This window comes from Lutra lutra, chromosome 4 (genome assembly GCF_902655055.1).
Source record: "Lutra lutra chromosome 4, mLutLut1.2, whole genome shotgun sequence".
Taxonomy (NCBI): domain Eukaryota; kingdom Metazoa; phylum Chordata; class Mammalia; order Carnivora; family Mustelidae; genus Lutra; species Lutra lutra.
Genome location: NC_062281.1, coordinates 197,034,090 through 197,049,322, shown reverse-complemented (window position 1 = coordinate 197,049,322; position 15,233 = coordinate 197,034,090). Strand labels below are relative to the sequence as shown.

At 55.4% G+C, this 15,233-nt stretch overlaps 1 protein-coding gene across 1 annotated transcript in view; it reads right to left on the bottom strand.

The window, feature by feature from the left end:
* Positions 1 to 15,233, bottom strand: part of NADK (NAD kinase) — a 24,644-nt gene extending 9,411 nt beyond the window's left edge. The window contains 6 exon segments of the mRNA XM_047724348.1: positions 186 to 269; positions 1,916 to 2,134; positions 14,810 to 14,946; positions 14,948 to 15,015; positions 15,018 to 15,182; positions 15,185 to 15,233. Coding sequence (XP_047580304.1) covers positions 186 to 269; positions 1,916 to 2,134; positions 14,810 to 14,946; positions 14,948 to 15,015; positions 15,018 to 15,182; positions 15,185 to 15,218 — 707 coding nt within the window. The 5' untranslated portion in view covers positions 15,219 to 15,233.

The following is a 15,233-nucleotide window of genomic DNA, read 5'->3' as shown; positions in this document are numbered from 1 at the left end:
AGGAGCAGAACCTGCCCGACCCCTAGCTGCCGGCCGGAAGGCAGAGAGGCCCGCGCTCGCTGGAGCCGGCGGATGCCCCGTGGCTTCCCTGACTAGAAAAGTGCACTTCTCACTCGGAGTCAGAACCTTCCCCAGTGCCATGACCCCACGAGAGCACAGGCCCCCAAGGAACCCCCCGCACTCACATGATGGTCTGGGGGTTCTGCAGCACACAGGCCTTTGGTCCAAACGTGGTCACCGGGCACGGCCCATGCAGAGAGCGAGTCCTCCTGTGGGGAGAGGGGACACAGCCGGTGAGCAGACCTAATGGACTGTTAGACTCTAGAAAGGCTTTTAATCATAATGACTTTACTCCCATCATTTGCCCAGCATCCAGTGGCAGCCCAGGAGATCCCGCCTTGGAGCGCCACACGCTGTCTGTGTAGCATCAACAGTGGGAGCGCGCCTCAGAGAAAGGCCCCCAAACCAGGGCGGGTGCCCAGGCCCTACCCCAGGAACAGGGAAGACTCCCTCTGGGGACAGGCCTGGAACTCAGAATCCAAGCAGTCCCTCTGATCAAGTCTGTCTGGTGACCAGTCCTCCAGCCTATACTTGGGAATCAAAACCTGAGAGACCAACCCTTAATGACCTAGATGAAAATTCTAACAAAAGTGCTCATGCTGAGTTGCACGGTCACTAAAAAAGATACTACTCGAACGGCCCAACTTCTCCAATAACTGAAATGTGACTCAGCCATAATCCAATCACCAAACAAAGTGGCTGTGGCCAGCTCACGTTACGGGGACACCACCACCTGGCTGGCCTGCCCCTCCCTGCTGGAGAGTGCTCAACGCCCACCCTGGCACAGGCTGGAGGGAGCGACAGGGACATCCCCGCAGTGACAGGGTAATGGAACATGTTCAACCCCAATGGCCTCGCCGTCCCCTTCTGCACCCAAAGATGGCTGAAGGGAGCAGACTTCATCTTCAACCGTCTTGTGGGGTCCACAAAATCTTCGAATTCAGCGCAGACAAAACAGACTTTCTAGCTGTCTCGGAAAGGGCACCTGACCTCTGGGAGAGCCCTGGAGTCCGGGGAAAGCTACGGCTCGCAGGCCCCGCAAAGGCCCAGAGGAAAGGCAGCTCAGCTCGCGGCGGGCCTCGCCAGCGGGCTCAAGGACCCGCACGACAGGACACACACCCATCTGCTTCCTCCGCGGGGGCCCCCTCTGACCCGCTGTCGCTGCACCCCACTGCCCAGCCTCAGAACTGGGGGGCTGGGAGCTGAGCCACACAGGACTGACAGGCGGTCGCAGCGCGGCCGGAACACGGAGTTCTGCACTGCCTGGAAGCTGCAGCAGCACAGCCGCTCCCACGCGCGCTCTAGAGCTTTCCACATGGGGAATGGCCTGCGCGCCATCCCCGCTCCACTGCCCTGAGAAAAGGCGGCGCTTCCCCCACCACCACCCCGAAAGCGCCGTGTCTGAGAGGTGGGACCCGCTTGAGAAGCAGTGTCGGCTCTGGCCGCTTCCTCCCCAAACTCACCCCGGCCATGGCCCCAGCAGCCAGGGCAGCGGCACCACCAGCACAGCAGGCCCAGCCGGCCGCCTCGTGGGCAGCTGTTGCTCAAGCTCTTGTGCAAGAGCACGCGCTGTGGGGTGCGGGCCAGGCCGGGGCACTTGCCCAACTCCCCTGCGGCCACACGCAGCCCCGTGCCAGCCCCGCCACCGCGTGGGTCCCGCTGCCGTGCCTTCAGGGGCCACCCTCACGCCTCAGACACCAAAAGTTGGGGTGGGCGCTGGCCGAGAGGGGAAGGAAAGGAACTGTCCCGGGCGGGTGCCCCTGGGGAGCCGCGCCAGCCGCTCTGGGACACACGCCGCTGTGTCAGTCCGCACAACCGCGCCGCTGAGGGTGACGGCTGGGGGAGGGCTTCGTACCTGAACTCTTTGGTGCTCGCCAGGGCGGGTGAGGCAGACAGGCTGCGGGACTTGGCCCGGCCCCGGATGGGGTGGTTGGGCCCCCAGTCCTCGTCCCCATGGCATGCGGAGCAGCGGTATGAGGCCGGATCTGCGCTCTGTGCCTTACTCATGTTGACTTTCTCGTGTTCCGTTTCCACAGTCGGTAAACAAGGACTCCGATCAGAAAAACACTGATGCCTTAATTTAATAAAACAAATAAAGTAAATAAATATGCAGGCAGAAAACACTATACACAGAGACGCACCCGTTCCACCAGGAGACAAAAACGGCTGAAGTCCCATCTGCCGAAGGACCTGAGAACAGTCTCTTTCTATCCCAAAGATGGTTAAGAGCTCAGGAACCTACCTGTGTTTCCAGAGAATCCAGAAGACCTAAGGGTCGCAGGGTAAGAAAGAACTAGCAGGCTGCAGCTGTGGTACTTCTGCCACAGACAAGGCCCAGCACTGGCAAGAGGAGTAGTCACCGGCGGGGACACCGCACACCACTGCCCCTCGGGGCCGCAGAGCGGAACGGGTCACTCAGTAAGACAGACAAGCGGGCACACACTGGACTCTGGGCCCTGCGAATGAGCAGGTACAGCATCTGCCAAAACTGACGTCTTGTAGCCTCAAAGAAAACACCAATTTCCAAACACTAGTAAGGCAGAGAACCTTACCATCCAACCACAGTACAATAAAATCAGGAAAAGACCAAAAAGTAGTAACAAAGAAAACAATCCTGCAACCATCCGGAACCGCCTCAACTTTGTCCCAAGCCTCTTGGGGCTCAAACCAACACTGCAACGCATCGAAACGACCAGAATGGTATGAACGCAAACCAAAGTCTACGCCGCCCTGCTAAGGTGTGCTGGAGTTTCGAGAATGAAGAGTAATGAACCGAGATTCTTATAAAGCTAGAAAAGGAATAAAATAAGTTTAAGAAAGGCAGAAGCGGCGACAAAGAGTGGCAGAAATCAGTACACTGAACAATGGAAAAAGAAGGGCGGAGTTTGACGAAAACCCAGTGTAGATCAAGGGACCAAATGGGGGATTCTCCAAGGACAGGAAGGGCCACCACAGGGTCACGGCGAGGGTCCTGCAGCTATGGAGCCGCCCGGACCTGCCCCGGGGGAAAGCAGGCGGCACAGGCTTGTCGCGGGCATGAGCAGGTGGCACCCTGGGAGCCAGCAGGATAACCAGCCACACAGCCCCCACTGCAGGGACAAGCGAGGCAAACGAAGGCCCCAGCAGAGACTGGAGCGCACAGAAAACCCCCGTTCCCAAGGAGGGGCTGAGGACGTGTCAGAGGATGACGGCCCCACAGGAGGTGAATGCGGAGCGGCGGGGGCAGAAGGGACCCTCAGAGACCACAGACAAGCCCAGGTCTCTGTGGCAGGAGAAAGGTGATGGCGCCCCTGCACAGCTACCCTGGCCGCACCTTACAGCTACTGGAGGGGCTTCAGGAAATCATTCCCACACCCAGCCCGGACTGACGGCATCAGTAGTTTTATGAGCTCCCAGCTGGGGGAGGCAACTCCATTGCCTTTGGCTCAGGTCATGATTCCCGGGGTCCTCGGATGGAGCCCCAGGGTGGAGCCCCACGTCCCCCAGCCACACGTCAGCTGCTTGCTCAGCGGGGAGTCTGCCTCTCCCTCTCCCTCTCCCTCTGCCCCTCACCCCAACTTGTGTTCTCTCCGTCTCACTCACTCGCTCTCAAATAAATAAAATCTTAAAAAAAAAAAAAAATGCTTCCGAGGTGATTCTAAATTTTAGCTAGAGCTGACAACACTGCCCTAGTGGACCAGGACCCTCACACCTTGAGGAACGTGGATGCTTTAACCAAGCATGAAAAAAATCATTACTCAAACCCCAAACCTACAAGAACATGTCTGATACAACCACCCCCATTCAGTACTGTACCGGACGGCGTAGCCAGTGTAACAAGGCAGGAAAACGAAGTAAAAGTCATAAGGAAGAAAAAGGAACCGGTCAAACTGCAGTGTCGGGGCACCCGGCTGGCTCAGTCCTAGGGTTGTGAGTTCAAGTCTTGATCTTGGGATTATAAGTTCAAGCCCCACACTGGTGCAGAGATTACTTAAAAAATTGTACTGTCAGATGACATGGTCTTCTATACAGAAAGGTCTACAAAAAAGTGACTATGTCCAATAAGTGAGTTTATTAGCTCGGTTAAGCAGCTGACTCTTGGTTTCTGCTCAGGTCATTATCTTGGGTTCCTGGGATCGAGGCCTGCACTGGCCCCGTACTTGGCGGGGAGTCTGCTTGGGCACTCTCTCCCTCTCCCTCTGCCCCTTCCCCCGGCTCGTGCACACTCTCTCTGAAATAAACAGATGAGCCTTAAAAATAAATAAACAAAAATACCATTTGCAAAGCACTGAAACGTAAGCTATACAAGGAAATAGTTGACAAAAGAGGTAGAGAGCCTAAGTCGCGCTATAAAGCCAGGCGTGGGTGTCGTGCGGGTGCGTGGCTCTAGGAAACTGGAACGGAGCATACACCTGAACGTCGCTGCAACACGAGCTGTCACCCTAAGAACACACTATCTGACCGTGTGCTGATGGGACGTTAACCAGACCCACCGCAGCGGCCACGTCCCGATGCATTCACATCGCATCAGCACACGGCGCGCCCGAGACCGGGGGGCCGTGGATCAGTGGCGTCTCCCTAGGAGCAGCACAGAACCTGTACACCGGGGACTACGAAAGCTGCTGACAGAAATGAACGGAAGGAAATAGTGGAGACAAAAGCACGTCCACAGATCGGAGAGGCTGACACTGTTAGATTTCAGTTCTCGAACTAACTTGGGCTCTCCACAATTCCCATACACAAACCCCTGTAGCCTCTTCTAGAGAAAATGACGAACCGGGTGGCTCAGTCAGTTAAGTGTCCGTCTCTCCCTTTTTTCAATTTGAGAGAGAGGGGGACAGAGGGAGGGAGGGAGGGAGCACAGGTAGGAGGGGCAAGGGAGAGAGCATCCCAACCCGACCGCGTGCTGACTGCAGAGCCTGAAACGTCTGACTCTGGATTTTGCCTCAGGCCCCGGTCTCGAGGTTGGGAGACTGAACCCCGCGCCAGGCGCCACCCTCAGTGCGGGGTCTGCCTGAGACTGTCTCTGCCTCGACACCACCCCCAACCCACGCTCTCTCTCTTTCTTAAAAAGAAAAGACAAACTGATTCTAGAACTCACATGGAAATGTGGATGACCTAGGCCTAGGATAGCTAAAAAAACTGAAAAAGAACAAAGACAGACTAATATTTCCTGACTTCATGATCTACAGTCACGCTACTGCACCCAGACAGTGTGGTACTGACACACACGCAGATCAAGGAAACAGAACAAATTCCAAAATTTGTTGTACCTCACACAGGTGCGACCAACAGATTTTCTTTTTAAGTTAAATTTATTTGTAATAAAGTGATGCCTACACCCAATGTGGAGTTCAAATCCACAACCCTGAGACCGGGAGTCACATGCTTTGCCAACCAAGCCGGCCAGGTACTCCTCGATCACTGGATCTTCAACAGACGCGCCAAGGGGATCCGACGGACAGAGCATCATCTTTTCCTCAAGCGATGCTACAAAAACTTGACAGCTGTGTCTAAAAGAATGAAGTCAAACTTTCTTCACCCCACCCACAGGCATTACACACGACATTTTCTACAAATTGAGGGTCTGTGGCTGTCCTGTGCCAAGCGCATCTACCAGCACCATTTTCTCACCAGCATCGCTCATTCACTTTGTGTCTCTGTGTCACACTGTGGTAATTCTTGCAATATTTCTAAGTTTTTCACTATTATATTCGTTACGGTGGTCTGTTCTGGGGCACCACTCCCTTGCACCCATTTAAGACAGGAAACTCAAGAGGTTAAGCGTTGTATGCGTTTTGAGTATTCGACAGACTGGCTGGTCCAGCCCTTCCCCTTCCTCAGGCCTCCCTACTCCCTCAGACAAAACAATACTGAAACTGGGCCGATCGATACCCTGACAACGGCCTCTAAGTGGTCAAGTGAAAGGAAGAGTGGCCCATCTCTCACATCACTTATCTGTTTTTTTTAAAGTAGGCTCCATGCCCAACTTGGGGCCTGAACTCATGACCCTGAGATCGAGAGTCACACAGTTTATTGACCGCATCAGCCAGCCAGGCCCTCTGCACATCTCTCACTTTATTTATTTATTTTTAAATGTTTTATTTATTTATTTGAGAGAGAGCATGAGCGAGGAGAAGGTCAGAGAGAGAAGCAGACTCCCCGTGGAGCTGGGAGCCGGATGCAGGACTCGATCCTGGGACTCCAGGATCATGACCTGAGCCGAAGGCAGTCGTCCAACCAACTGAGCCACCCAGGCATCCCCATCTCTCACTTTAAATCAAAGCTAGACATGACGCAGGGCAGTGAGGAAGGCTGAAAACCGGGATGGGCCAAAAGTTAGCCTCTTGCCCCAGTGGGCCGAGCTGTGAGTTCAAAGGAGAAACTCCTGAAGTGTCACTCCAGGGAACACACAAAGACAAGAAAGCAAAACAGCCTTATTGCTGATCAAACCAGCCACAGTCTATCGCTTCTGAGCCTTTTGGCTAAGATCAAGTGAAACCAGCCACATTCTAATCCAGAGGAAAGCCCTGACTCTCCTCGACTCTGTAAAGGCTGAGAGATGGGGGGTGGGCTGCAGAATGGAGCGCGAAGCCAGCAGAGGCTGGTTTGAACAGACAGAAGCCGTCTCTGTTATGCGAAAGTACACGCAGAGAAGCACCTGCCGGTGCAGAAGCAGCGTCAAGTTCTCCAGAAGGTCCAGCGGAGATCACCAGTGAAGGTGGCTGGCTTAACAGATTTTCAATGGAGACAAAGCCTCCTGACTTTGGGAGAAGCCATCTAGGGCTGTCTTAGCCAGAGAGTAGAAGTCATTGCCTGACTTCAAACCTTCAAAGGACAGGCCGACTCTCTCTCTCTTTTTATTTTTTTTTAAGATTTTATTTATTTATTTGACAGACAGAGATCACAGGTAGGCAGAGAGGCAGGGAGGAAGCAGGCTCCCTGCTGAGCAGAGAGCCCGAAGTGGGGCTCGATCCCAGGACCCTGGGATCATGACCTGAGCCGAAGGCAGAGGCTTAACCCACTGAGCCACCCAGGCACCCCACAGGCTGACTCTCTTGTCAGGGGCCAACGTAGCTGGTGACTTTAGGTTGAAGCCAACGCTCTCCGATCACTGAGAAAATCCAAGTGTCCTTAAGAATTATGTTAAGAGAGGCACCTGGGGGGCTCAGCGGGTGAAGCCTCTGCCTTCGGCTTGGGTCATGGTCTCAGGTCCTGGGTTCGAGCCCCGCATCGGGCTCTCTGCTCAGCAGGGAGCCTGCTTCCCCCCCTCTCTCTGCCTGCCTCTCTGCCTACTTGTGATCTCTGTCAAATGAATAAATAAAATCTTTAAAAAATATATTTATTTATTAGAGTGCACATGAGAAAGAGCAAAAGAGAGGGAGAGCACTGAGGGAGAAGCAGAGAGAGAAGCAGACTCCCTGCTGAGCTGAGAGCCCAATGTGGGGCTCTGTCCCAGGACCCCGGGATCACGACTCAAGCTTAAGACAGATGCTTAGCCGAATGAGCCACCAATGTGCCCCATAAATAAAATCTTAAGAAAAAGAAAAAAATTTTTTGACAAATTCATTACAATTTAAATCTTTTACCCTTCATAAGACAAGTACTAAGAAAATGAAAATATAAGCTACAGATAAAAAGTATTTGCTAAACATACATGTTACAAAACGTAATGTTACAAAGGACTTATATCCAGAATGCATAAAGAGTTCTGAAATCTTTAAGAAAACAACCAATCGGAAATGGGCAAAAGATCCCAACTTCGGGCAGATTCCCCAAAGAAGATTTATCAACTGCAGATAAGCACATGAAAAGATCCCCAACAGCATCAGTCATCAGGGAAACACAAATACGAACCACAATAAGATACCACTTGAGGGGCACCTGGGTGGCTCAGTGGGTTAAAGCCTCTGCCTTCGGCTCAGAACGTGATCCCAGGGTCCTGGGATCCAGCCCTACATCGGGCTCTCTGCCTAGCGGGGAGCCTGCTTCCCCCCTCTCTCTGCCTGCCTCTCTGCCTACTTGTGATCTCTGTCAAATAAATAAATAAAATCTTAAAAAAAAAAAATTCTAGGGGCACCTGGGTGGCTCAGTGGGTTGAGCCTCTGCCTTCGGCTCTGGTCATGGTCTCAGGGTCCTGGGATCAAGCCCCGCATCGGGCTCTCTGCTTGGTGGGGAGCCTGCTTCCCCCTCTCTCTGCCTGCCTCTCTGCCTATTTGTGATCTCTGTCAAATAAATAAATAAAATCTTTAAAAAAAAAAATTCTAGGGGCGCCTGGGTGGCTCAGTGGGTTAAAGCCTCTGTCTTCGGCTCAGGTCATGATCCCGGGGTCCTGGGATCTAGTCCCGCCTCGGGCTCTCTGCTCAGCCAGGAGCCTGCTTCCCCCTCTCTCTGCCTGCCTCCCTATTTGTGATCTCTCTCTGTTAAATGAATAAATAAAATCTTAAAAAAAAAAAAAAAAAAAAAAAAAGACTCACACCTTCCACCCACTGAGCCGGCTGGATGCCCCTCATTTGTGGCATCTCCTTCCCCTTCTGAGAATGGAAGCTCCAGAAATTCTGTGTTACTGAGGTTCTCCCGGCCTGCAAGGAGCCTCACTGAATTCACATGGTTATTGCCGGCCAAGACAAGAAGACAAGCAGGCAGCTGTGTTTAAGGTCAGAGCTCTGGGGACAGGCTGGTCTGGGCACAGAGATCCGGGCTCTATCAGCATGTGGTGAGTGCTTATAGCCCTGGAACTAGATGGACTAGAACTAGAACGAAATGGACTCCCTAGGGGGTGGGCAGGAGACCCAAGGGCTGAATCTGGGCAGGAGACCCAAGGCCCCTATTTAGGAGCTGCATGGAAGGGTCAGGAAAGAAGTCTGGGAGGAAACCGGCAGTGCGAGGTGGAGAACGCAAGAGCAGTGAGGATTTCAGGAGGCAAAACTGGGGGCGGCACCAAGTGCCAGGAGGGGAGGACAGAAAGGCCGGGCGGGGCCCAAAAAAGTGCCAGGACAAACTGGTAAGAGACTCAAGATGGCACAGTTTTGTTCAATATGTGAAAAAAATGACGTGCATGTTTACCTCGTTACCGCGTTAGAACTACGCAAAGGCCGCGTCATCAGTGACTTAACTGAGCACCTTCTCTTCGCCCAGCACCGCCCCAAATGCTTCTCTTTTGTAATTTACGTAGTCCTCACAAGGGCCTGGGGCACCTGGGAGGCTCAGTCAGTTAAGCATCTGCCTTCGGCTCAGGTCATGCATGACCCCAGGGTCCTGGGATCGAGCCCCAGACCGGGCTCCCTGCTCAGCGGGAAGCCTGCTTCTCCCCTGCCTGCTGCTCTCCCTGCTTGCGGGCACATGCTCTCCCTCTCTCTGTCTCATTCTCTCTCTCTCTGACAAATAAATAGCTTTTAAGAAATAAATAGATGTTTATATAAAATAATAGCGTCATAATGCTGAATGGTTACAGATGGTGACTGCACTTACGTCGGTGAACACTGAGTGACCTACAGAAACTGCTGAGTCGATGCTGTATGCCCGGAGTTCATGTGACGCTGTACGCCAGTATGATGAGAGGAAAACCCTGTAAGGGTCTGACATACAAGGGAAGCCATCTTAGAGTTAAGTCAACAGGACTGTACGTAAACTTCGCTCAAACCCAAAGTCTGATTTACGGCCCCCACGCGTGCACTGTACACCTGCTGAAGGAGCAGCCTAAGGAAAATCAGCTCGTCCTCGAGATGTCTGTCAGCGCTCCTGCTCCCCGCATTCTGTCCCGACAAACTTGTGACTCCTGCCTATGTGCTGATCTATAATCTTTTAAGCTTTTACAAGATGTAAAAAGTATATTATGCTGCAAAAATCATTCATTTCCTGGAGTGCCTTCTTCCCTATGAAGATGCATTTCCAGGGCAACCGTCCTAACTTGAGCTCAAATAAAACTTTTTTACTTCTAATGATTTTTTTTTTTTTTTTAGATTTATTTATTTGAGAAAGAGAGCGTGCACCTGCGCGAGGGCAGGGTGGGAGGGTCAGAGGGAGAATCTCAAACAGACTCCCCGGTGGGGGCAGAGCCTGACCTAGTACTTGACCTCACAACCCTGAGTTCGTGACCTTAGCCGAAATCAAGAGTCACTGACTGGGCCATCCAGGCGCTCCAACTTTGACTCTAAAAGGTTTGTTCACTTTGTGTTGACAACTCTGCATGAATTAAAACAAACACGCAAACACACTAGCAAAGTAGGGGCGGCTTCAGGTCTGCGCGGGGGCCGAGAGGCCTTGCAGCAGCCTCACCTGCCGTCCTGAGAGGTGGGGCCAGCCCAGTCCTCTCCGGACCCGCAGCTCCAGCGCTCGGCCGCTGAAACGCCTCACCGTGCATGGGACTCGGAGCTGCTTACTGCCAAGAAAGGACGAAAGAGGCACGTCAGTTAAAGGAGCCTACTAGGCGAGTTGTAACAGTGCAACCTTTAAAAGGAAATAACCAGCATGGTCAGAACCAAAGATGTCTGAGAAAGGAAGGACAGGCTAACTGGTGACACACAGGCTAGCTACGACCCAAACATGGGTGAACGCAGGGAGCTGTGTGACTGCCACCTCAATGAGGGGAGCCCAGCCAGGGCCGTGCTGTTGGCCAGCAGCTGCACTGCCACCCAAGAACGGAGGAGAAGCAGAAGCGGGGCTGCCTGCAGGAATATGGACCCTCATCCAAGACCAGGACAGCCGGGGAGCAGCAGAAATACATCCAGGTCCAGTGCCCATCCTGCCAGGTCCCGACCAAGCACTCACCTCGTGGCACCTGACACCCGCTCAAATGAGACGCACGGGCGTGTCTAGGACACAGAGGCCCAGGGTCACACGGCTAGGATGGGGCAGAGCTGGCCTCTGGGCCCGGGCTCCTAAGCCCCTGTTCAAGGCCACAGTGCACAGATGAGAGTTCTCAATATGCAGCGCGGTGTGCTAAGCTGCATTTCAACCAGGCCCAGATCCCCTTCCACCAGCTTCTCGCGCGCCCCGGGGGAAGTGCTGAGTACAAACTGGTCTGCGGCCCAGCTCGCAGGCGACGACGTCTCAGCTTCCAGGCACAGCTTAAGAACTCGACCACGCCGAGCCTCTCGGACAACGCTTTGTAGCGGAAAAACGTGGTCTGCTCAGGTTCACACAGTGATGTGTGTCCGTTATTTGTCTGTAAAGCTGAGGAAAGAAGAGTGAACTTCACACTTCCAACAAACATTAACTAAACACAAATCAAAATGGGTTATGTCAAGTGTAAAACACAACCTGTAAAACTTTTACTAGAAAATGTAGGAGCAGGCTGCCCGGCTGGCTCGGCTGGTGGAGCTGTGGTCTTGGGGCTCAAAGTTCAAGCCCCACATTGGGTGGAAAGGTTAACTTAAAAATAAAACCTTAGGGTTGCCTGGGTGGCTCAGTAGGTTAAGCCTCTGCCTTCGGCTCGGGTCATGATCCCGGGGTCCTGGGATCGAGCCCCACATCGGGCTCTCTGCTCAGTGGGGAGCCTGCTTCCCTCTCTCTCTCTGCCTGCCTCTCTGCCTGCTTGTGATCTCTGTCAAATAAAAATCTTAAAAAAAAAAAAAAAAAAAAAGGAAAGAAAAGAAAATGGGCAAAAAGGACGCACGACGCCGAGCCATGCACACACAAGCACACGAAGCTCCATGGCACTGGCCACCAGGAGATACAGACACCAGTGCCGCGACACCTGCCGCGATGCTCAGACAGCCGGAGCCAGACTGCAGAGAGACTGTCACTCACCGCACGCTGCTGGAGTGCAAATGGCAGTCAGTCTGGAAGTTCGGCAGTTTCTTATAAAATCTTAAAAAAGAGAAGCACAGAAGCCAGCCACTGCAAGCTGGCTTTTATCTCAGAGTAATAAACACGTCCGTCCACATAAACATGGCTCGGGAGTGTTCCCAGCAGCTTCATGTGCAATCGCTAGACTGCAGCTGGCCGCCCCACAGTCTCTCTTTAAAACAAACTACTATTCTATGGGTGTGTAAAATGAAGTCGGGGGTTACAAGGGTCTCTGCACTATTTCGCAACTTCCTGTCCATCTATAATTATTTCAAAACAATAAAAAAATAAACCTATCGGGCGCCTGGGTGGCTCAGTGGGTTAAGCCTCTGCCTTCGGCTCAGGTCATGATCTCAGGGTCCTGGGATCGAGCCCCACATCGGGCTGTCTGCTCAGCAGGGAGCCTGCTTCCCCCTCTCTCTGCCTGCCTCTCTGCCTGCTTGTGATCTCTGTCTGTCAGATAAATAAATAAAATCTTAAAAAATAAATAAATAAACCTATCAAAACTACAAAAGGGCAAATATATTTAAAAATCTTCTATTACCCATTATCTAGAAGCTGTTCATCTTTACTCACAAAAACTAATGTGATGACAAGGTTGTTCCAGTACCTTAACTGTTTGAAAAGGATGAGATTCGAATTCTATCTAAATTCATGCACATTCTTTTTTTTTTTTTTTTTAACATTTTATTTATTTATTTGAGAGAAGAGAGAGACAGTGAGAGAGAGCATGATCGAGGAGAAGGTCAGAGGGAGAAGCAGACTCCCCGTGGAGCTGGGAGCCTGATGCGGGACTCGATCCCGGGACTCCAGGATCATGACCTGAGCTGAAGGCAGTCGCCTAACCAACTGAGCCACCCAGGTGCCCATTCATGCACATTCTTAACAGGATTATTTTTTTAAGTCTCTTTTTTAGGGGTGCCTGGGTGGCTCAGTCAGTTGGGCATCTCACTCTGGGTTTCAGCTCAGGTCATGATCTCGCTGTTGTAGATTGAGCCCCCTGTCGGGTTCTGAACTCGGCGCAGAGTCTGCTTCAGAGTCTCTCTCCCCCTCCGTCCTGTTCTCTAATAAATAAACAAAATCTTTAAAAAAAAAAAAAGTTTCATTTTTAAGTCATCTCTGCACTCAATATGGGGCTCGAACTCATAACCCTGGGATCAAGAGCGGCACACCCCGCCAAAGGAGCCAGCCAGGTGCCACAGCACAAATCTAATTTTATTTTATTTTTTTAAAGATTTTATTTATTTATTTGACAGAGATCACAAGCAGGCAGAGAGGCAGGCAGAGGGGGAGAGGAGGAAGCAGGCTCCCCGCGGAGCAGAGGCCCGATGTGGGGCTCGATCCCAGGACTCTGGGATCATGACCTGAGCGTAAGGCAGAGGCTTCACCCACTGAGGCCCCCAGGCCCCCCACAAATCTAATTTTAAAAAACTCTGGCACTGGGGAATTTTATTAGGAGAAAAGTGTTGGGCAGCAACGTTTCCTAGAAGTCACACATGCTGGGCAGGGGACAGGCTGAGATGGCAGTGAGAAACCCAGGACAGGAGTCAGACACACCACAGACCGACGGGACGTCCATGACACCCACTGAGAGCTCTGTTCTTCCTGGTTAAAAATACTGAATGAAAAAGAAAAGCTTATTTGGTGACAAGCAGGAAAGTGTTGAACCTCACTAGTGGGCGCGGAGGTGGACAGGTGTGTAGAAGCTCGCGCTCCCCTCCTCCCACCCGCGGTGCCCAGGGCCGGCAGGGATGCGATCCCGCGTCCGCACGGGCAGCGCGCGAGCCGAGGGAGACCTTCCGGGCCGTTCTCTGGCCACCGAGCCAGGAGCCTGACCCGCGACCCCACGAGCGGAGCAGGCGGGGACGGGAAGGGGCTGTTACAAACGCGCGGCCGCGCCCTCCCCGGCGGGTGAGAAGAGCGGGTCCGCCGGCTCTGAGGGCAGCCGGGCAGGCGCCAGCGCGCGCCGCAACACGGTTCGCAGACACGCATCCGCGGGGCCCGCCGGGCTGCTTCTCCAGCCGCTCCCGTGCGGGACACTCAGGAGCCGGCGGTCGCGCCTCCAGCGGAACAGCGACGCGCGGGGCCCTCCGAAGCCTGGACGGCCAGAGGGGCCTCGTGTCCTCAACAGGTGTGGAGAGGGCAGCGGCGAGGCTGCCGGACGGGCCCTCGGGCGCGGCTCCCGCCTCTCCGGGGTGCCGGCGGGCTCCCCCCGAAACTCCCTCGGCGACTGTCCGCGTTCAGAAAAGTCCGGGGATTTCGGGGAATAAAGACGCGGGGCTGGACCCCCACGACAACAGGGGGAACTGCGTCTGCCGTCCGCCGGGGAAGCCCGGGGAAACCGACGGCTGCCTCCCCTGCGGCCGGGGCCGGTGGGGCCCGAGAGCGGGAGCAAGTCCGACGCAAGGAGCCGAGCCGCGGCGAGGGCTCCCCTCCGGCGCCACCACTGAGTGCCCGCGGCTCCGGCCCCAACCCTGCCCAGGTGCCGGCGGTGGGGGCAAAGGTCACAGCGAGGGCACGGCCGGGCGGCGGGGACGGCCTCCCGGGGAGCGAGTCCGCCGAGGGCGCCGTCCGCAGACGGGCGACAACTGCCCCCCTAGGCCCGGGGCGCACGCCCAAGCGAGCGAGCAGGTCCGCGGTGCGGGGCAGAGGCGCGCCCCGGGCGGGCGGGGAACAGGAACCTGTTACTCAGAATCCCGGCCCAGGGCATCCGTTCGCTCGCGCCGGCCCTGCTGCCGTCGCCAGGCGGGCGCCCCCAGCCACCGAGGGCCCGACCCTCCGGGCTGCCCGCCGACCCGACTCCGGAGGCGGCCGGCGAGGGCGGCCGTCGCGCCCCCAGGCCCACACCCGGGCGGCGAGCAGGACCCTCCCCCCCGGCCCCGGCCTCGGTCCCCGCGCTCCCAGGTCCCGGGCCGCCCCGCGACCCCGGACGGCGGCGACCGCGGGCGGAGGGCCGGGCCGGCCGGCCGCGCGCACTCACCGTTCGCTGCCCTGGGCGCTTGCGGGGCCGTCCCCTCTCTGGATCGAGCCCGCGGGCCACGCCGCCCCGCCGCCGCTCACCGTCGCTAGCCGGGCCCCGGCGCCGCGGCCGCCCGCCGCCCCATGGCCGCCCCGCGCCCCACGGCCGCCGGGACCGCGGCGCCGGCCCGCCGAGCAGCAATGCAGCCAGTGCGCACGCGCGCCCCGCCCACGCAAGCGCCCCGCCCCGCGCGCACGCCCCGCCCCACGCATGCGCCTCGCCCCGCCCCGCGCGCACGGCCCGCCCCCGCGCATGCGCCCCGCCCTCGCACGTGGGTCCGCGAGCAAGGACCTGGGGCTGAGGGTGGGGGACCCGGTGCTGCGGCCTGGGGGTCCGTAGGGCTGGAGGCGGGAGGCCCGCGGTGGGACATCGGCTGCCCCGACCC